The following is a 22999-nucleotide window of genomic DNA, read 5'->3' as shown; positions in this document are numbered from 1 at the left end:
TCTCCTCTGTTTACACCCACACGCCCCCTAAAAATATTGTATATGAACAAAATAAACATAAAAATTGTTGTTGTTGCTTTTGTTTTTGAGAGATTTTTTGAACTCCGCCGCGCTAAAGTGGCCAACCTACTTTTCATTTTTTGTTGTTGTTTTTTTTTTTTTTTGGCGACTCTGAGGCTAATTAAGCCACGACAACGATCTGCGTCAGAGATTTGATTTAACTGAAAAACTGGAATTTGGTGACTGGCAGGAAATACCCAAAAAAAAAAAAAAAAAAATCTCATATGCTTAAATTTTGTGAGTTACTTCTATTTATCGTGTCCGATATATATATATATATTTATATACATAGATACCTCAAAGTTGATATAAAATTTGATCATTTAGAAGAGTTGGTTAAATTTAAATGCTTAATTTACAGGGTATCAAAATGGTAGTAAGTTGTTTTTGTCTCAATTGTTGTTGCTTTTTTCTTCTTCTTGGTTTTTTTTTTTATTGTTTGAAACGAAACGAAAATTTCCACAGTTTTTCGTTGGTAAAGTGGGCGTGTGGGTCGGGTCGGTCGTCTGATCTCTTTAATACAGACAAATAACATATGATGAAAACTTATATGTATAAAAAGGAATTCTTTTTTCCTCTTCTTCTTCTTCTTCGATGATCTTCTCTTCTTGTCGTTGTCGTCGTCGTCGTCGGTGTCTAGACAAAAATGACATTTAAATTAATCTATTTTATTGCCGGGCCAACGCCGTTGGACGTTCAGTCCATCCCGTCCCGCCCGTCGATCTGTGTCCGCTTGTCGTCGACGTCGTGGTTTCCTCCCCCTCCTTCCACCCAGCCCCGTCCGCACTCATTAATCGCCCCACTACACAATCATCTATCTATCTATCTACTTCTCTCTCTGTCTCTCTCTCTCTCTGTCTATCTGTCTCTGTCTCTTTGTATCTTTTCTCTCTGCTTGTGTTCAATTTATATTTATAAATACAAAATGTGTGTTTCTATTTTCATTCTCTTCTCGTTGTATTTGCTTCATTTTTTTCTTCTTTCGTCTACAGAATGCAGGCGAGGCAGCAATTGAAAGCCCACAAAATGCAGCAGCAGCAGCGGCGGCGGCGGCAGCAACACAATTTGATTAGGAAATAGTGTGTCGGCGGCGGCGGCGTCGCGATCTTAGTTGATTGAGGTGAAACAAATGAGGTGGAAGGAGAAAGAAGAAGATGACTGAGAAAGTAGTGCAAATTTTCTTTTTATGGAACGGTCACGCCTCCGCCCGCCCCTCGCTCACCACATTAAGGACTTGATGTCCCTTCGAATCAATCAGAAGTAGGAGGGGAAGGAGGATAGGAGTTTTGGGGCGTAATTCTACTATATTATTCTTACTGCTGATTTAATTATCTCTATTTATGTATATATAGATATATGTATATGTGTGTGTGTGTGTGGAGGCGTGTTATATTTACGCCTCGGCTAGCAAAAAGAATTTGTTTTGTTTTTTTTTTTTTTTTTTGGTTTTATTTTCTTGAAGCAATAAAAAATTCGCGAAAATTTTGAGGTGGGATAGAAGGGGGTCTCTTCTCTCACTCTGTCTCCCTATCCCTGTCTCGCTCTTGCTATTGTTGCTGTGTTGCCATTTCGTGTTTAATGTTTATTTTTAAACAAAAAAAAAACCCAACGACGGAACAGCAACAAATTTTTTGATTGGACTTCAGATCAAATGCGACAAATGGACGACGGATGGACAATATATGTATAGTCTGAGGCATCGAGGGGGAGAGGGGGGTACTGTTACTGGAGGGAATCGTGTGTGTGTGTGTGTGATACATGTTTTGCATAATTTTGATGGGGTAAAAACCCATGACGACGACTACGACACTAAAAATTGGCAAAAGAAAAGAAAAATATGATGTCTCAAATGTTTGAGTAAGACTTTTTAATACCCTGCAATCAGCGGGCTGGGGGCGTGGCCGATTTACTATGAATTGCTAAGGATCTCCAGGATATATGTATGTATGTATGTATATACATATGTGTGTGTGTGCATCGACATCCTCACCCCACCTTCATCACCTTGTCCATGGTGGCCGCGTTTAATATAAATTTGAAATACTTTATTTTAATTTTGATTGAGATACGAACGAAAAACAAAAAGCTTACTTTGGAGTGTATGTGTGTGAATGTGTGTGTGTGTTTGTGTGTGTTTGTGTGTGTGTTTGTGTGTAGTAAAATGCGCTTATGAATGAAAAATGCACAAGAGACGAAGAGACTACAACAACAGACAGAGCGCCAAAGCAAGAGCGAGAGAGCAAGAGGAAGAGACATGGTGAATGCAATTCACTATAAGTGAGTATAATGGTGGGAGGGGGGGCTGGCTTTTGCTCTCTCATGCAGTTGCAACTCTCGCTCGCTCTCTCTCTTACTCACTCACTCACATGTTCTCTTCTTATTACAAGACCCCACTAAACTTACTTCTTGTTAACGCCAATGTAAAGAGAGATGGAGCAAAAAAACAAAATATTCTACTCCACTCTCTCTCTCTCTCTCACACACGCTCTGTGTATATGCGTGCGCGCGTGTGAGTGAGTGTGTGTGTGTGTTGTGCGTTGTATGTATGTATATATGTATGTTGTAATTGCGATTCCAATTCCAAATTCCAATGGGCACACGCACTACTTTTGTGGCATACACACACACACACAGGAAGACCCTCACACAGATACTCGACTGATACACGAACAACAACAAACGAGAGTTGCGCGCGTATTTCTAATTTTTAGTTTGATTCTTTCTTCTTTTTTTTTTTGGGGAATTTCTTTGAATATTTTTGATTTTATTCAAGTATCTCTTTTTGTAATCACAAAAACAAAATATATAACAGGAAAAAAAACCAACGATTTCACACACACACAATGAGACACAGGATCTGACGAAGGATATAACAATAACAGAGTGTAGGAACTTTTATTTATTTTTTCTCTTGCGTAGTTTTGTTTATATTATTTTTTATTTTAATTTTAAATATTTTTGTTATTTTTTTTTTTCTTTTGCTAATTTAACTATATGAAAACACAATTTGAACACAACGCAGGAGGATAGAGGGCGACGGCGGAGACAACGACGACGACGACGACAACGTAGAGAAACAGAACATTACTCTGTATATTTAAATAATTTTCGGTTTTTTTTTTTGCTACTCTTTTTTTTTATGTAATTTGTTTGGCCTTTTGCGGAGTATTATTTAATCGCAAAGCAGCGCACACACACAAATACAAGCGTCTTTGGGGCGTGTATATGTATTTTTTTATATTTATATAGTATATGTGTGTGTGTGTATATATGTTTTAATGTTTTGTGTGTTCGTTTGTTTGTGTGTGTGTGTGTGTGCGGCGTATAAGCACGAGACGACACGTCCGTTCACTTTGAAAGCGCCACAAAAACAAAACAAAAAATGAGAAAAAAAATATGTTCAGGGGTCGGCACAAAAAGAGAGCCAACGAAAACTTTGTCAATGTATGTGAGCGCTTCACTCACTGCGCAAAGTGAGAAGCGAACAAAGAGCGACGACACACGGACAACAATCTCTGATGCAAGAGAATTACGGGAGATAATAAAATACGAGAGATTCGTACACGATCAAATTTTTTTATATACATCCATATGTACATTAATATATTCTCTCGAATTACGAATTTCTAATTGGAAATATCTAATTGGAGAGGTGTGCTCATCAAAAGTTGTGCTCTCTTAGCATCGAACCAATCATAACCGCTTGCAACCACCGTCGAACTTGATGCTCTTAATACTCTTTAAACATGTTCTCTTCCATTTCATTTTTGTAGGTATTATAAATGTAAATTAAAATTTAAGTATAACTTCAAGAATAAAACGAAAACCAATTAAATCAAAATTTTAAACATTTTCAACATTTCTTGACACACTGTTGCAAAGTTGTTTTCGAACCGCTTGCAACCACCAGATGCAACTCAAATACAGGGAGCCGGAGGAAAAATAGTGAATCAAAATAGTGGGAGCCGGAAAAACATTGGATCAAAATAGTGGGAGCCGAAAAAAAAAAATTGTGGATCAAAATAATGGGAGCCGAAAGCAACATAGCTGTATGACGAAGGCCACATAGCGAGAGAGGCAGACAGAGAGCCAAATTTTGGTGAGCGCAAGTGACACAGAGACAGAGAGAGAGGTTTATAAATTGGGGCCAAGAGAGCATTAAGGCAGTGGCCAAGGCGAGCAACTGAGAAGACACACACATCACTGTGTGGGAGAGGGTGATGCAGGCAGAGGGTGAGAGAGTTCGAGTGAGCGTAGTTGTTTGGTAGTGTTGTAATTAACATACACTTAGCATCCACAAAAGAGATCAACAGCAGCCGCAGCCGCAGCCGCAGCCGACCGCATTCCTAACTGTAAACAAAAGCAGCAACGCATATACTGAGATAAACAGAGAGAGAGAGAGAGAGAGTTTGTTTGTTTGTATGAAAAAGGCAAAAGAATGCGGCTGGAAAAACTTGTTTTTCCCGCTGGAAAATGTGGAGGGAAGCAGCCAGCAAGCACGCAGCAGACAAAAAAAAAAAGAATTTTAAGAATTTTCGCGCCACACTCACTCACTCACACAAAGAGAGTCCGAGAGAGACGGCAAAAAGAGAAAGATAGACGGAGAGGAAGAGAAAAGGTTATACAAAACAAGGAAGTGCGAACAAAACAAAAATGTGTAAAGAAAATGTGGAAGAGACAACAGACAAGAAGACAAGAAGAAGTAGTAGTAAACAAAAATGAAAGAAGCAGAGTAACAGGGAGAGGAAAAGGAAACAAGCAACAACAACAACAATAACAATTGAGCAACAGACATGCAAGTGAAAGGCGTCTGCTATTTTGTGCGAAAAAAAAACCAAGTGGGAGCAACTGAGATAGAGTGACAGAAGCAGAGTGAGATGGGGGATGGGCAATCGGAATGCTAGAGGACGGCAGCAGATGAAGAAGGCTTAAGGAGCAAGCCAACAAAAATTTAGGCAGTTATTTGAATGGATGAGTGGGGCGTTGTTTTTGTTTTTGTTTTTTTTTTTCGTAAATATTATTTGTCTGTCAACTGTAAATAACATTATATGACTTTAATAGTCATATAAATTTAATTTATTTATTTGTTTTCAAAACTAAATAAATAAAATAAAACAACAATAAAAACGAAAAAAAACAATACCTACATATATACACATGTATGTGTGTGTGTATATCAGATTAATAAAATATATAAACTAGATAATGTCAAATTTGGTCAATTCGATTTGCCCATTTTTGGCATTTTCGGCATTTTCATGACAAATTGTTTCCCCTTCTTGTGATTAAGTTCTTTTTTTTTTTTGCAGCTCAAACAAAATATTTTTAAGTTACTTCTTAAAAATAAATATTGAATATGAATTATTTAAACAAATAAAAATCTTTGCTTTCTTTCACAAATTATTTGTTATTTAATATTATATATTTTTTTAAATTAATTTAAAATTAAAAAATATTTGATATCTTTTTTTCTGTTGTTGTGTTTTTAATGCAAAGAGAATTTGTAACAAAAAATTATGAAAATTAACAACAAAATTCAGTTTTAAGTTTTAATCTTTTGAAACTTTGTTTTAAAGTTAAATTTTGGATTTTTAAGAAAAATTATAGAGATAAAACAAATGAGAAATTATTATTATTTTTGAAAACTCTTGAAAATATTTGAAAATTTGCAGCAAATGAAATATTGGAAAATATTCTGGTGATTTTTTTTTTAGAATTCTTATCAAAAGAAATAAACAATTTTGAAAGAAATATTAAACTTGGAAAATATTCTCCAAAAAATTCTGGTGATTTTTTGTTGGATTAAAAGAAATAAATAATTTTAATATTATGCTACATAAAAATTCTTGACTTTTTGAAAATTTTTTAGAATTTGTAGCGAAAAACAAAAAAGATTTATTAAATTTGTAGGCAAAACTCATTTTGTTATTATTATTATTTTTTTTCTTATTCCATTTGCTTAAAAAATTTGCAAGTCGAAAAAGTATTATTAGGATGGTAAATAAATAAAATCATTAATTTAAAAAAGAAAAAAATTGAAAACAAATGAATATTATGCAATATGAATTTTGGTTGGAACTTAAGCCAAACCTCAAAATATTTAACAATTTTTGATTGATTGCACTTTTATTTTGAAGGCAAAATGATAAACAAACAAAAAAATACGTTAAAAAAAAAAATCAAAGAAAAAAAAGTTGTCTGCGATTTTCGTGGTAAACAATTAATCTAAGTAGCAATTAAAAATGATTGTTTTTGTTTATTTGTTTTATTTTTTAAAATAATATGTAGTATTAGTTACCTTTATGGACTTGAGGCGACGCACAACAAAATTGTTGATTTTATTCGACCAACTTTTGCATTTCATGGGTAGGCCGGTGGGGTGTTTCGGGGGTGTGGTGTCACGCCCGAGAACAACAACATTAAACAACAAAAACAACAACCAAAAAAACACACAACAAAACGATTTATATATGTAAATAGACGAGAATAATAAACAACTACTGTGAAACGGTTCATTTACTGTTGCTTTTTTTTTTTTGTTTTTGCTGTTGCTTTTTTTTTCCTTTTTTTGTTGGTCTTTAGTTTCTTTTGCTCCTTTTTTCGAACACAAAACAGTTATTTTTCTTGAATTTTTTCCTCTGATTGGGATTTGTGTTTTTTGCAATTATTGTAACTTGCACTTTTTGTTGGTCTGTTGTGTGTTTTGCGTTTTTCACTTTGGTTTTCACTCAAAACGGTCAAGAAACAAAAAAAAAATAACGTTTTACACAAAATAAAACAATGTAGAATATGCAGCGAGAAGGCGCAGGAAAAAAATAATAACAACACCAACACACACGCACACACACAAAAAATTTTCCGCGCGCGTAAAAACGAGGAAAAACACTGCGTTTTTTTCTTGGTGTGCTCTCTGTTTTTGTTTTTCTCAGTTGTGTGTTTTCCTTTTCAGTTTCGCCACTGCTGCTGCTATTTCATATATGTATGTATATAGCTTGTGTGTACATATATATTTTGAACCCAAATATCGGGTGCTCGATGCGCGAAGACATCCGAACAGTTCCAAATGTTAAGTTTAAATGTTAACTGTTAAAAGTACGACAACGAAAATGAGCACGAAAATGAACCGAAATCGGCGAACAATGGAATGGATCATGTGTGAAAGGGAATGGGGCACAATTGGAGGAATGAATTGGAAAAAACGAAACGCTGAGAGTGCGAACCCATCAAGTGCGCGCTGCGTGCGGGCGCTAAAGGCGGCAGAGAAACAGAAACACAGAGAGTAAGCTAGTGAGAGAGAGTGACAGAGAGAGGGGAATGCACTGTTGTCTCGTCTTGTGTTTTGTATCGTCTGTGTGTGGATTGTGAAATTATAGACGGTATCCAATAAAAGATCGTTAAATTTTAAACAATTCTCTTGATTATCCCTACAAAATCTGACAAGTAATAATAATAATTATTTAACAACAACTAATTGCCACCGTATTTTTTTTTTTTTTTTCGGTTTTTCGGCCTTGCAACAAAAAGTCCTATCTTTATCCTGCAGCAATTTTAAATTTCTTGAAAAATTAACACACTTTAAACTAATTAAATATATATGTATGTAGATATTTCCTTTAATTTTTAATTTTTTTATTGTCAACATTTGGCAAATTGTTTCTTGTGATTTTATTTTATTTATTTTTTTGTGCAATAAATTAAAAGTGTAAATTTACATGTGATTTTCGGTGAAATATTTAATTTATGGTTTTTTTTTTGGTGCAAATCAAAATTGCACCTCGCAATGGTTGCATTTCAATTCTGTTTACCGTTATATGCATGTATTTGCTTACGTTGTTTTTTAAGTTTCTATAAATTATTTATATGTAAAATAATTGATATACAAAAAACAAAAATGTATTGCACTGACGCACTTGTTTGACTTTGTTTTTTATTTTCTAAATTTATTTGCATTTTTGTGGAAAATTATTTATGGGCCCCCCTCTGGACTCACTTGGCACCATGTGCCCAAATGCTCCTCCTGGCTTTCCTGCTCCATAATTCATCATAGATGATCAATTGCATTTGGAAGAGTTCCACAATTCATTTGCAAAGCAAAATGCAAAAGAGCATAAAGACCAAAAAGAGAACAGAGTACACAAACGCAAAGAGAGTGATGAGAGAGAATGAAAATGAGACTGTGGATAGTGTTTCATATGCCAAAATGTTCCCTGTTTTGTTTTTAGCCAAGTGCGCGCCTTTTTCGTTTGTCCCTGTGTGAATGTGTGTGTGTGTGTGTGTGCGCTGTGTGTGTGGAAATTCACTTGCTCTCATTTACGTTTTTACTACGAAACGGAAGCCAAGTGCGAGCGAGATGGAACGAAAACAAAACATTAAAATTGTTTTTGTCTGTATCTGTATCTATACACGGACAGGGGGCTGACAGACGGACAGACAGACAGCCAGCCAGAAACAGAGTGAGTGAGCAGGCGAGCAAGCGAGCGAGCGATAGCATGACGTTGTGGTAGAGAGAGGTAGAGAGGGTAAATGTACATACATATGTACTTTGGAAAGGGCGGACGAACAGAAATACATTTATCTATGAATATTTATGCACATTCAGATATACATAATTATGAATTCATAAATTTATTTACATTAACATACCAATGTTTGCATTGATGTATGTATGTACATCTCATTGTGCGTATTGTACATCATTTTTATTTCTATTTTCTTTTGGATTTTATATCTAAACAATTATTTGCGAATACATTTGTATATCACACAATTTTTTTCCGTTCTTTAGTTTTTTTTTTAGTCCTTTTTTCAATATTTTTTTAAATATCTTTACTCTTTATAGGCAATTATCTAACTCTCTCATTTTTGGCCTTATTTAAATGTAAATATTTAGTTAAAACAAAATATCATCAAAACGCTTTTATCTTTAGGAATAGTAAGTTTGAAATTTCAGACATCCACGGATTTGTCCTTTTAGAGTATTAGAGTATTCGTTTTAGTTTTTAATTTTAATACTTTAGACAACTTTAAAACTAATCCCGTTTACGTTTCAAAACGATTCTAAATTGAAGAAGAATTGATTTTGGTCTACAAAAACAAACAAAAAAAAAACAAAAAATTAATATATTTCTAATATTTGGAATAAGAAATTGGTACTAAAAATATATTTTTCTATATTTTCAATCGAATTTTTCAAGAATCGTAAAAGTTTTACTTCGAAATATTCGAAAAAATTAGGTTTTCAAAATGTTCAAATTTCAGACAGTTTGCTAGACATAAAAAGAAATACACATTTTTTGTTTTTTTCTTGTTTTTTTTTTAAGTAAAACTTAACATTTTTGTTTCATATTTGATTTGTGTCTTTTTTTTTTGACCAAGAAAAAGTCTTTTCTTGTTAGGATATTATTTAAACTACAATAGTTTATTATGCCAGACTAATTTCATTTTTTTTTTTGTAGATTTTTGGTTGAAATTCTTTAAACATTTATTTATTTTAACACGAAGAAACTATGCAAAGGTTGAAAGATATTTTTAAGACTCCAATTTTCATCCCCGCAAGTCCATGAATTGAGTTAGTTGGTGTCCAATCTATTGATAACCCGATAATCTAGTTTAAAAATATGGTCACCGATAAGATAAAGGCTCTAAAAATATCAAAGAACTGTTGATAGAATATGCTATTTGTTTGTGTGTATGTGTGTGCGTGTGTGCGTGTGGGAGATATAGAGATATGATATAGAAGATCGATTCACCTGGCATTTGTATGAATGATATTTTCGTAATCTCATGACACATTGTCACATTATGAGCGAAAATTTTGAAATGAATTCAAGGCAGCATTTATTTACTTTAATGCTAAAACTAGTTGGGAATCACAACTGAAGATTGACAAAGCTTACAAAATGAGACTTACAAAATCAGAATTGGGTAAAATTTTCAACAAAGTCGTAATCTAGATAGATTAGTAATAACTTTAAACATAAAACTATTAAAAATTTATTACTTTTACTCTGTAAGTTTGGCTGAGTTCCTTGAATGACAAAATCGAGTTTAACTAACTAAGAAATCGATAAAAATCGGAGACAATTCCTTTTGCTTTCTTCTTTTTTTTGGCATTATGACTTTGGGCCACTGTTTATTTGATTAAAATTAAACCTTGACAATTCTACATGGCAATCTTTCTTTCCATATCGAAACCATCCATAATCTAATCAATTTGCAACCTTAATTTAATTCATTTCATTTTAGTTTATATATTATGTCTCCTAGTTTAGTGTGTTTCTTTTTAGTTTTCTACACTATCCCAAAAGGGGTCAATGCGTTTTATTGTAATGAATTTAGTTGGCCTATTGGGAGAAGAAAAAAAGTCTTTGTTGATCTTTTTTTTAAACCTTTGTTTAGATTGTATGACTTAAAATTTCAATTCTTTCAAATTCGAAAGAATTCTTCCATTTTGAAAGAGATTTTACTGTTAAAAAGATTCTTAACTTTAAATATTTTATTTGGGTAAATTTAAAATTTGAATTAAATTGATTAAATTTGATAATTTTGTATTAATTTTCAATATTTTTAAATTTTTTAGATCCAATTGTGATTATTTTTAATTTTGTTTTCCAATTGACAAGTCATTTTATATTTATTTTAAAAATTATTTCACTATTAAAAAGTTTCTTAACTTCAAAAAGAATGATTTTTTTTATTTATTTATTTTTTTTTATTAAATTTAAAAATTTAAGTGCATTTTTAATCTTTTTTACTGTTTATAAGTTTTTAGAACCTATTGCGATTATTAGTATTGAATTTTTTAATGGATAAGGAAAAAAATAGGTGAAATTTAGATTTTGATTGATCAAAGAAGTTTTTTGCACCAAGTAAGGGTATAGGTTATTCGTTTGAGGTATCTAACTGGTTTTCAATCTTTCTTGTTTATTTTAGCATTTTTTATTTATTTATTTCAAAAAATTTTTTAATTTTGTTTATTTATTTTTTTTTTTTTGCTAATTCATTTGTTAATGAACAAACAAAAAAAGTTGATGTATGTAGTTTTTTTTCTTCTTCGGTTTTATATACTATATGTATGTATTTAGATTTTTTTCTTCTTCTCCTTTTCTTTTGCACAAAAATATTTCGGAATTAGCATTTTTAATGGGCAACAAGACGAGACACAATGTCGCCTTCGCTTTGGCTAAAAGAAGAGTCCAAGACCATCGAATCAAAAAGCAAAAAAACTAAACACAAACACATTTAAAAATAGAAAACCAGAGACAAGTCTTTTTTGCATAACTTGAGCACACACACACAACACACACACAACACACACTTGTTGTGCTTTAACTAACTACTACTACTACTACTACTAGTAGATACTATTTCTACTACGACTACTACGAATTGTTGTTGCTATTGTGGTTGTTGTAAAATACTTTGCATAAAACATCAATTTCTCAAAAATCAACAAATCAAAAACAAAAACAAATTGAAAAAAAATAAAAACAAAACATCATCTCCAAAAAAATTTGGTGAATTTATAGCGAACGTTAACACCGAATCATTAGCACCAAAAATGAACGTCGCATTAGTTTCTTTGATTTTTTGTTTTTGTTTTACCTAATTTTTATATATTTTTTTTCGATTGTTGAATGGAGAATGGAATTGTGGGGGGAATGCGGGTGGAGAGTAATGGGATGGTATCGTGAAACAATATTTGGTAAACGTTCGTACAAAAAGAAAACAGTTTAAATCAATTGAAATTATTCTGAAGTTGTTAATGAAAACTTTACTTTCAAGTATTTGCCCATAAAACTTTGTTTTTTGGGTTCATTTTGTGATAGTTTTCTCATTTTAATCTGCAGACTTGACTAACGATTTTAGGCTGGCTTATCCTCAGGGGGCGATGAGAAAAATTTCCGCTCTAAATTGGAGGTTTTCCTCTTATTTTTCCTTAAAGTGCTTGATTTCCTTTACCAAATGCATCTTTTGCCCACCAAAAGGATAAGCTAGATCCGTCATTGACTTAAATGCTAAAATTAGTTGCGAATTACAATAAAGCAGCGCTGCCAACTTTTATGCATAAAGCTTTAAAGTGCCTTAAAAAAGAAGCTTTAAAAGAATCAGAATCGGTTATGATCCATGGGGTTCAGAACAAAGAATCTTTTTCTGATTTTGAGAATTTTAGTCGTTTGAGTCCTTGAAACTATAGTTTGCTGCTGCAAACAGACAAAAGGCTATTTCGATCCTTTGTACAGAAAGTTTATTAATAAGATTTTGGGTTAATGAGGGGAAATACCACACCAAAAACCTAGATTTCACTTCTGAAACTAGTTAAAGTTTTATAACCAAGAATTATTTACCCTCTCCCTCTCCTCACCAAATTACCGATTGCCCCCTTAAAAAATAATGAACTAAATCTAAAGCTTTTATTCTTTGGCTGCAGCTTAAAGTTAGTATCAAATATATATATATAAACAATTTGAAAACCTTGACCATTTTGGTCTTTATCTTTTGACACTATGAGAAGTTGAAATATTTCGTTTAATTTCAGCTGATAGAAACTTTCATTGAATAAAATTGAAAGTTTCTGAAAGCAATTATTGACACAACTTGTCAAAATATGCTTAAAAAAGTAATGAACTGAATAGATTTATGAAAAATGGAAATAAATCTAATAAATAATCAAAGAAATAATCTATTAAATCTAATAAATCTCTTCTATAGGGAATCTCTGCATAGATAATCACCAGCAAAACCTTAGCTAATAGATCTCTTAATAGAGATTAAAACAAAGTTATAGATTCTACATACATATAAGTATATAAAAAAAGTTACCTGTTATTTTTTTGACGTTCGTTTCTTTCATTAACTTTTAAATTGGTTCTGCAATATTTTGCAACTTTCTAAGTATTCGCCTGAATTCATACTCTGCTTTTAGGCCATAAAGAGTTAAGTCTAATATATCTATTATTTTAGTAAATTATTTAATAATGTTCTTTCAATCATGGTGCTATTTTAAGATCTCTTAGGGTCTATTCACCTAGAGCTCTCTCTCTCTCCCTCTCTCTTTATATATAGTTAACGTCTATTCTTTCATTCTACACATCTTTTGAGCCCCGAAAAAATTCGTTGATAACTCTTTCATAATTGAAGTAACAAAATTGTTAACTCCCATCTCTAATCTAAGATTAACATTTTTAGGTTGCCTAGAGAGTAAAGTGACCGCTTTGTTCACCTGTTCTGACCCCCCATCCCTTTCCCCCCTCCCCCCAGACTAACTCTAAACACGAAAAACAATCTACGGGCTGGTCTCGTTTAATTGGCTGCCATCCACCCCGCGCCCTTTGCACTAGACTTTAGTTTTGGACTTGAACCGGTTTGGAATTTTGGTTTTTGGTTTTGGTTTTCGGTTTCTACCGTTTTTAGCTCTCTCTGTGTGTGTGTGTGTGGTGGGGAGGAGGGTTGGGAGGGGGTTTTTTGGTTTTTCTTGTTGTTGTGACTCAATTGGTTAGAGGCACTGGAAGGGGTCACACCAGCACCATCAAACCATCAACCATTCAACATTCAACACTCATTTAGTTGTCACTAAGTTTACCCATTAATAAAGCTCGCTGTGCGTATCCAAGGGATAAAGATAAAAACAAAAACACGAACGAACGAACGAACGAACGAATGAAAAAAAAAAACATCAATGGATCCGACTTTGTTTGACTTGCGGGGCCATTTGTTTAATTTATTAACAAATAATGTGGGGCTTGAGTAGACCGACCGACCGACCGAAGCAACCCACAATGAACCCTTCCACCACACAGAGCAAGATACTCTTCTTTACTCTTGACTCTTTTTTTTCTTCTACTTCCAACTTCAACGAACTTTAGCGAAACGGAGAACCAGCGAACTGACACAATTCATCATGTTGTTGGTGTTGTTGTTGCCTTTTTCTCCTCAGGTCAAATACACAAAAATTATTTTTCATTTAATAAACATAATTGGTTGAAAAATATTTCTGTTAATTATAAAAATCTATCAAGAGGTATGGCTGGAAGGGTTCGGGTGGGTGGTGCATGAAAACAACCCAACAAAAAAATTACATATTTTCTTGAATAGTGAAAGCGGAAAGCGTTTTCCAAGTTAATGGTTGTTGGCTTTGTTTTGTCTCTGTATATGATATTCTATATGAAAAAAACACTTGTTTCAGTCTTTTTTTGACGATTTGTCAATGGCAGACGCCATTTGATAGCTTGTGAATATTTATAACTCCTTGAGGGCATTTGGCATGATTATTAGCATAGGACCTTAGACACGTGCAATCAAGTTGAAGGTCGATCTCAACACTCAAGAGAGTTTAAGTTTGACAAGTGCCGAGGTTTCGAGTCATATATACACTCTAGAGAGAAAGAGATAGAGATATATTCGTCTAAAACTTGATTACATATTGCCATCATTTGCTTTCAATTCATTGATATATTGTTTTGAGTATTAATTGTATATTAAGCTTAGTTAAACGAACAAGAGCATAATAAATAGATAGTCCTTCTACCATTTGTCTCTCATTCTTTGTAATGCTTTATATATGGAGAAAGAGCTTCTAATTGTTATGGGAGAAAGTTTGCAAAACTAAAAATTTATCTTAGTTTCATCCTAGTTTCATTTGAAATTTTTCGTGTTTTTATCAATAAAGTGGAGTTTATATAGAATTTCATTCAATTATTTCATAAATTTTGCTGCATCATGTTGCCCTCACATAACCTTTTAGCAATAATTTCGATATGTTAATGCTTCTCGAAACAGATTTTAGTTAACATTAATCAAAATTAAATATGAATTACAACACTTCTTGAGGGAAAAATCTATATATTTTGACTTTAGATATTTTAGATACTACCAGTTAGGTAAGTCCCAGTTTATCTGAACAAATTAAGCCCCCAAAAATGCAATTTTAGGAAACTATAAACTTTTCGAATTTCATGTTGAATTTCATGAAATTTCGACTGCCAAAAGAGTTTAATATATCCAACTGTTTTCTACAATTTACATAAATATTATTAACAACAGACATAACAAATACAATGTTGATGACTATCTTAAAAAACTAGAAATTTGCCAAATACCTAGAAAAACCCAAATAAAACTTATAAGGCTACGACTAGGGCATACGAGACTAACACACGAACACCGATTCCTTCAAAAAAATCCCACCAACCACTGTAAATTCTGCAACACAAACTCGATTATGAATATAGAACATATCATAAATACATGTACGGTGTTTCAAAGCTTTTGAAACCATATCCCAAACCAAAACCTTATCCTACTCCTATCCAATCCAACTCCTGAAAATCTAACAATAAGAGAAATTATAAAATACATCAATCTAACCAATATTATGAACCTTTTATAAGATAAGCTAACATACAAAATAACATAATCTAGACTAAGCAAAAACTATATGAATTGTGTTAAAAGACCAGCCGAAAGCCTTAGCAGCTATCGTTTTTTTTTTAAATTTTTAATATCGTTAAATAAGTAAAGCAAAATTAAGGAACCGAAGGATATGGTTATAATTTAAATTTCAGCTGCACATAATAAAACAAGCACAAGATGATAAATTTAAATATTTAAATAAATTTGACAAATTTAAAAAAAAGTAAAGAAAGCTAAATTCGACAAATTTAAAAAAATTAAATGAAATTTTTATTAATTTTTAATGGCTTTAAAAAAGTAAAAAAAGCTTAAAAAACCAAGGGATAACATTAAAGATAATCAAACATTAGATAAAGATAAAAATACCATTAAAAATAATCTTAATGACAAAAAGAGGAAACAAAAACAACCAAAAATGTTTTTTTTTTTTGGGTAGATATAGTAGAACGATCTAAAGAAATCATGGGAAAAGTGTTGGAAATGCAACAAAATGTATTTTGTGCTCAACTAGCGTTTAAAAACTTACAAAAACAACTGATTAGCTCTATTAGAGCTATATGTTATAGTGGTCTGATCTGAACAATTAAAGAACTTAAGCTGCATATAGTAATACAAAGTTTTAATACCGAGTATCATTAGAAAAGCTTTTAAACTGAGCGCATAAAATTTATACAAACAGACAGACATACATAAATAGGTATAATGACAAAGGCTTCTCATCTTATTCATTGCATTTCTTTTGAAAAATTTTGTAATATAGTTTCCAAAATTAATATATATGACTTGATTTTTAGAGGCTGGGGAAGAGGATGGATGGAAATTCATTACGTATCCGCCATGATGGTGGGAAACAAAATAGGCTAAATAGCTGAGACTTTATGTTTGAGATATGGAAAATTATAGTTTTCAATAAGATATGCTTGAAAAGGAACAACTTTATTTCGAAAACCCTTTTTACTTTGATTAGATTATGCACTGAGCACTTTTAAATTTCACTAATCCACTTGCTACATTACATGTCCAAACTAATTAACAAAATGTTTTGAATTTGTTGTGTTTTTGTGTATGGCACTTTAACCTTTGTTGCATTGAAGAGTTATAACACGAAATAAGCATTTTAATTAAAAAACCATAATTAAATTACGACCAGCAACCGAACCAATCAAACAAACAACAACAAAAAAAAAAAAATAAACATAAACTCTGGCAAATGGAAAAGTCGAAATACAAATCAGCTAGTTACACTCACACAACTATCAAGTGTGTGTGTGTGTGTGAGTGTGTGCATGTGTGTGTGTGTTTGTAATTGCTCTTTCTCACTCATTGTTAGTTTGTCTCTGTCTATCCAAATTATTGCGCATACGCCGCGTGTGGCGCCCAGGCGGCGTGAAATTGAAATTGGCGCCAAACAAATTCGCAATGGTCAATTAAAAAACCAACAGTAACAAAAACTTCAACAAATACTAACGGTGTGTTAATAAATTCTAAACGCTCTTTTTTCTCTTTCTCTCTGTCTCTGTCCCTCTTTCTCTTTCTTTTTGTTTTTTGAGTTTGTTTGCCCATACAGGGGGGAGGGGGGGGAGGCCACGAAAAGTGAAAAACACAGGGCGCCAGTTGAGTAGAGTAACTAATTTTTCTTTTTCCCTCCTTTTTTGGTAGAGGTCGGAATTGAGTGTGTGTGTGTGTGTGTGTGTGCCTGCTGGGGAGTTTAATGGTGGTGGGGGGGTAGAGGCAATACTATTACGTAGTTTTTCCTGCGTTTTGTGGTGTATTCCCACGTTCCCATTTCACGTGCAGCAAGCAAGGTAAATGCGCCGTAAATAAATACCACTGGCATTTCATATACCCTTCAATTGAAAGGGGTTGTTGTTGCTTCGTCCCAGATAAATATATTTGAACCTGTTTGACAGTTTATCGGAACATTTCGTTATCAACTATCCAATCCGCCCAATGCTGTTTTTAACATAATTAGAGAAACAAATTTGTTTTTATGCGACTTGAAACAGAATTTGTGAAAATAAAAATAGTTTTCTAAATCATTTCTAAGAATTTAAGTTGGTATCTGAAAGTGATACTTGAGTTAATCAATTGAAATTTTAATTAAATTTAAACGAACTTTTTAAATTGTTTTGGCATTTTTTATTATGGAAGCATTATTTTCGAACTTTTTGTATTGATTCTTCTTTTTTAAAATTTATTTATATATATTTTTTACTAAATTCTAACTGAATCTATATAGAGGTTAGTCGGGCTTAGGCAACACCTCCTCTCTGTATAGTTGTTTAGAGCATTAGCAAACTTTACACCATTTTTCCCCCTGTATTTAGTTATAATTCTCAACTAGTTTAGTGTAAAAGCTTGTTTTTGGTCGTTTTTGATAAATGGTGACATTTTTGTGTAAATTATTGGAAATATTTGAAAAGAAATATTCATATTTTAATTGGTTTGTAACAACATTTTTTTAAATTATTAAAAACATTTTGAATATGTTCATATCTGGTTATAATTTTGTTTCGTTCATGACAATATGGTCTAAATCATAGAAGATATTTTTGAAAATATTCATGTTTTGATTCATTTTGATTAATTTTGGGTAATTTAAATTAATGTTGATTCATTAATTATCAAACTTTTGAAGACCATATTGGTCTATCTGTTTAATTCTTGACCATATTGGTAAAATTATTGAAGATATTTTTGAAAAAATATTGCGTGAATTGTTGATGATAGATTTGAAAATATTTTTTTTTTTTTTATTAATTTTCAAACTATTGAAGAAATTTTTGAAAACATTCAATTTTGATACATTTATTTTGAAAATTTTGAAGACATTTTCGAGAATATTCATATTTTGATTCATTTATGAAAATATTGTCTAGATTATTGAAGAATTTTTTGAAAATATTGTGTAAATTGTTGATGATAGATTTGAAAATATTCTTAATTTATTTAATTTTCATTTATTCTTGACAATATTGTCCAAATTATTGAAGAAATTTTCGAAAACATTCAATTTTGCTACATTTATTGTGAAACTTTTGAAGACACTTTCGAGAATATTCATATTTTGATACATTCTTGACCATATTTTTGAAATTATTAAATATATTTTTGAAAATATTCATATCTTGATGAAGGAAGATATTTTTGGAAATATTCACATTTCGATACATTCTCTCTGGTGATCTAAATAGAAATCTTAAACTCTTATATTTGGCTGTCGGATTGAAAGCTTTAATAAATTTCTAAAGGAAAGGCATCAATCAAGTCGATGATTTCGAAAATTAGTTTTTGTTTTTGCCATTGGGGTATGCAACTAACCCTTCTTGTGCTTTTTGTATGCTTATGGCATGTAGATTTTCTCGATGTTCGTGTTGCTATTTTTTTGTTTTTCTTTTTTGCCTATAGTGCCTTGGATTTTCCCAAAGCGCAATTGATGATTGCATGAATATGTTTTCCAATTGCGTCGCAGCGAAAATGTTTGCGCTTGTGTCTACAACGAAAACAACAACAACAACAACAACAACAACAACAACAAGAAGAACAAATAAAAAAGGAAAGCAAAGCGGAAACGCGCAGGAGGATGGGTGGTTGGGTGGTCGGTCATTTGGTTGACACTATTTGTGTGTGTGTGTGTGTGTGTGTGTGCGTTCTTTCTTCTGGTTCTTTCTCTGCATTTTCATTTTGTTGTTGGTTTTGCTTTTTTTTTATGCAGCTGCGCTGCACCATCATCATCATCAACCCATTCTATGAAACAGCGGCTTTCAAGTTCAGCCATGTGCCATGTGACCTTTTAGAAAATGAGAGGCATACACAGGCACTTGCCACGTGTATCTCTGTCTCTATCTCTGTCTCTTTCTTTCTCTCTTTCTCTGTCCCCTCTGTTGCTCTCCCTTTTGTGTGAGTGGGTTTTCTATTTGCCATTTGCGGCCTGGAATATTCTACAACCTTTGACCTTTGTTTTGGTTGTTGCTTTTTTGTTGTTTTTTGTTGTTGATTGGGAATGGTTTTTTTTTTGTTTCTGTTTGGTTTGTTGTAAGTCCAAAAACTTACCTTATTGTCCATTACCACTATTGGCATTTGGCGGCAACCCACACAGCAAAGGAATAAATTAAGAAATCGCTGTAAACAATTCGCACACCGCCTTTTCATACGTTCTTTTGGTTTTTGCAATTCCTTTAATTTCTTTGATTTCATTTGTTTCATATTCAGAGCGTAAACGACGGCCGCTGACCGCTAACTGAGTTGGGATTTGCAATGCATGCGATACTTAAGTACGCAAAACAACAAAAAAACGAAACAAAAATAATAAAAAACACACACACACACAAAACTACTTAAAGCGAAATGCAACCAAAATGCAAATAATAAAAAAAAAAAACTCACACAGCCTCCACAGTCTAAGTAACTTATAGACAGGGACAGAAAAAGATATACAGCTGTAAATACAGGGACAGAGACAGAGAGAGCGAGAGAGAGAGAGAGAGAGAGAGAGTGAGAAGGAGGGGGTAAAGAGAGCCATTCTAAACTAAGGCGTCAAGTGTTAATGTTAATAACGAAGAGAGGCCAATACATAGAACCTCTGCGTGGGCCACTTCAAACTAATGGACTTTGCCCTTAGGGTTTTGCTGTTGACGTCGATTCTCTGACCAAAACGCCCCCACAGTTTACACACCCACACAAATAGAAAAGTGGATTGTAGATATTTACCAGAGTAGATCCATTTTGTGGCAGGTTTCAGTTGCATTTCGGTCGCTTTTCTTCCTTAACGCCTACATCGAAATGTACAGCAAAAATCTCCAGCCATATGGTCGGAAAAGTCCTTTTGATATTTGATGATATGTTTATAAATATGCTTCAAATAAAAGGACATTGCGCCCACACACCGCAACATGGGCGTACCTAGTTACAATCATTAAGCGTTAACACTTTTATAATACTTCAAATTTCTTTGATTTTCTTTCGAGGGATTTTCCATAGTGGAAATGCAATATGCAATTTAGTCATCACTTTAAATTCTAATAAAACGAATTAGACTGCTATTAAACAAAAAATTATGTGTCGCTAAGCTAGAGATGCACCCCGATCCATTTTATCGATAAATTTGAGAGCAACATAGTTGGCTATCGATAAATTTCTTTTACAAACCCAACAAGTGGCTCAAAAAAGTATAATTTACTATTTTCATCAATCAAATTAAGGAATTAAATGTTGAAAAGGCTTAGTGTTGGTAAACTTTAAATTAAGTCACTATTAATCGGTCCCTTTAGACGTATTCAACACTAATTGTGATCCTGAGAATGCTTTCCCAAGTAGATTAAGCTTAAATTCGTTTTATCGCTTAATTTCGTTTAAATATTTAACAAAATTTCAAATATTTTAACCTAAAATAAAACGCATTCCCTTTTTTACGAATTGAACTGCAATGATAGCTGAGCAGCTCGAATATTAATATATGATGTCCAAAACTACTGACTTAGATTAGGACTGTAGGATATATATATGTATATGAATGGTCTTGGGAAGACATTAAAGTTCCGCCTACGTCCATGTCGGGCATAACATTTAACCATTGACACGACCTACAGTACTTGACTTAACATTCCAGTTTTCTTTTACAACAAGAGCCACAACAATGTTTTTTTTTTTTTTGTTTTGACAAATGAGAGGGAGTAGAATAGCAAAAAGCTTCTGTGCCTTTGTCTCTCTCTGTGTGTGTGTGTCCTGGTAACCCAATTACCCTTAGATCAAAAAGAAAGTTATAGTCCTTTGCCACATTAAGCGAAACTTAAAGACTCGACGCTCAACCCATCGTCTTCTGACATAATGACGTAGAATTTTCCTCTACTGTACTATGCCGGGTGGTTCTATGCGAAGTGCCAGTGTGAGTGTGCAAGTGTGTGTGTGTGTGTGTGTGTGTGTGTGTGTGTGTGTTTGTATATGTGGTGTGTCGTGTGTCGAAGTGTCGTTTAGCTAATTGCAAGATGCCCGTGACGATATTAAATGACGCGAATATACCACGTTCCAATACAAGTTTCCAATGCCAGACCTGAGGCCAGGCGACACGTTTGGTCTGATGGTTTGTTTGGTGGGAGAGGGGGTAGGGTCTAACCCCCGTGTCCCCTGTCCTCATCATCAAATTGGTCACACGTTTTACTGCCGCATCCAATTTTTGAGTGCTGTCGATGACGACGACAACGGCAACGAAAACGACGACGACGACGACGACGATGATGATTTGACGAGCTGGTTGGTTGGGTACGCTGATTTTCGTCGGCATCAAATTTACACACTTCACCTCCACATTTGGCCTCCTGCCATACGATAGACCACGACGACGACGACAACGACAACGACAACGACAACTACCACGACGACGACGACGTCGTTCTACGTATACGTAATGTCAATATGACGTATACGCAATTTGTGACGTCATAGTTCACAAAAAAGAGCAACGGCAACCCGAAACCGAAACACAAGCCATGCCGAAGCCATGTCATGAGAAAGAAAGCAACAAAAACAACAACAACAACAACAACAAAATACCATGTCAGGACAAACAAACAAGCAGCCAGTTAGCCTGCAACAGGCGCCCAACGTGAGGGACGAAGGTGCTGCGGCCAACGAGTCTATATAAGAAGGCGTGCGAAAAAAGCAAAATCAAAAAGCAGGCGTGGGAGAGGCATATGCCCTGCTATGTAGACATGTATGTATATACAGATATATATATATACATATGTAGGTATATGTGTGTATATATGCTCAGTTTTCGGTAAATAGGTTACTACGTTTACAACGATGCCGTACGAAGTTTTACGCTAGCGTGGGCGCGCATGTATGACTAGACCAGAGATGCCGGAACAGAAGCCGGAGTCAGGAGGAAGTATCACACAACATTCGTCATTCTGGCTTCGGGTTTTATTATTATTTTGTTGTTGTTGTTTTTTTTCTTTCTTTTTTTTCTGTTTTCTCGTTCGTTACGTCACTGGCCATTCGGTTTAGTTGCAACATGGATTAAATGGATGGACACGAATGCAGTATACGAACACATACACAGATATATAGATACATATACCATATTCGGTATATTCGGACTGTAGTTATATACACACACACATACACAACGGTTGTGTATATAGGACGCGTAGCGTAACGTAAAACTGAAACAGGACAACGTAAATGAATTTTGCATTGAATGATGCAGAATTGTAGAGGCCAGGGCGAGGGCAAAAGACGAGAAATGAGAATGAGAACGTGTACAAGAACGAGGAACTAGAACCAGAACAAGAACAAGAACGAGAACGAGGGCGAGGACGAGACTCAGGCCAAGGATTTCAATTGAAGTGGATAGCAAAACTTCTACAGATACTATATGTACATACATATAGTATGTATGTACTTATTATATGTATATATGGACATAGGAATGAGTAAGTGCGCCAAGTGAGCAAAGATGATTCATTAATAATATTCATCTCAGGAAATTAGTTAGATAAGCAACAAGAAACGCATTGAATGCGACTTT

At 33.4% G+C, this 22999-nt stretch overlaps 1 protein-coding gene across 3 annotated transcripts in view; it reads right to left on the bottom strand.

Moving 5' to 3' along the window:
- The window catches only part of LOC6643143 (3-phosphoinositide-dependent protein kinase 1), a 33983-nt gene extending 14415 nt beyond the window's left edge, over positions 1–19568 (bottom strand). The window contains exon 1 of one of the 3 annotated variants that reach the window (XM_047012299.1): positions 19525–19568. In XM_047012299.1, the coding sequence (XP_046868255.1) occupies positions 19525–19551 (27 nt within the window). In that variant the 5' untranslated portion in view covers positions 19552–19568. Of the gene's footprint in view, positions 1–6358; positions 7142–19524 lie in introns of those variants that run through there. The other 2 variants (XM_023176095.2, XM_023176094.2) reach the window with 2 other exon arrangements.
- Positions 19569–22999: the final 3431 nt, after the last annotated feature.

The sequence above is a fragment of the Drosophila willistoni genome (assembly GCF_018902025.1).
Source record: "Drosophila willistoni isolate 14030-0811.24 chromosome XR unlocalized genomic scaffold, UCI_dwil_1.1 Seg41, whole genome shotgun sequence".
NCBI classification, from domain to species: domain Eukaryota; kingdom Metazoa; phylum Arthropoda; class Insecta; order Diptera; family Drosophilidae; genus Drosophila; species Drosophila willistoni.
Note: the sequence above shows the minus strand (reverse complement) of the source record. Positions and strands in the feature narration are given on the sequence as shown.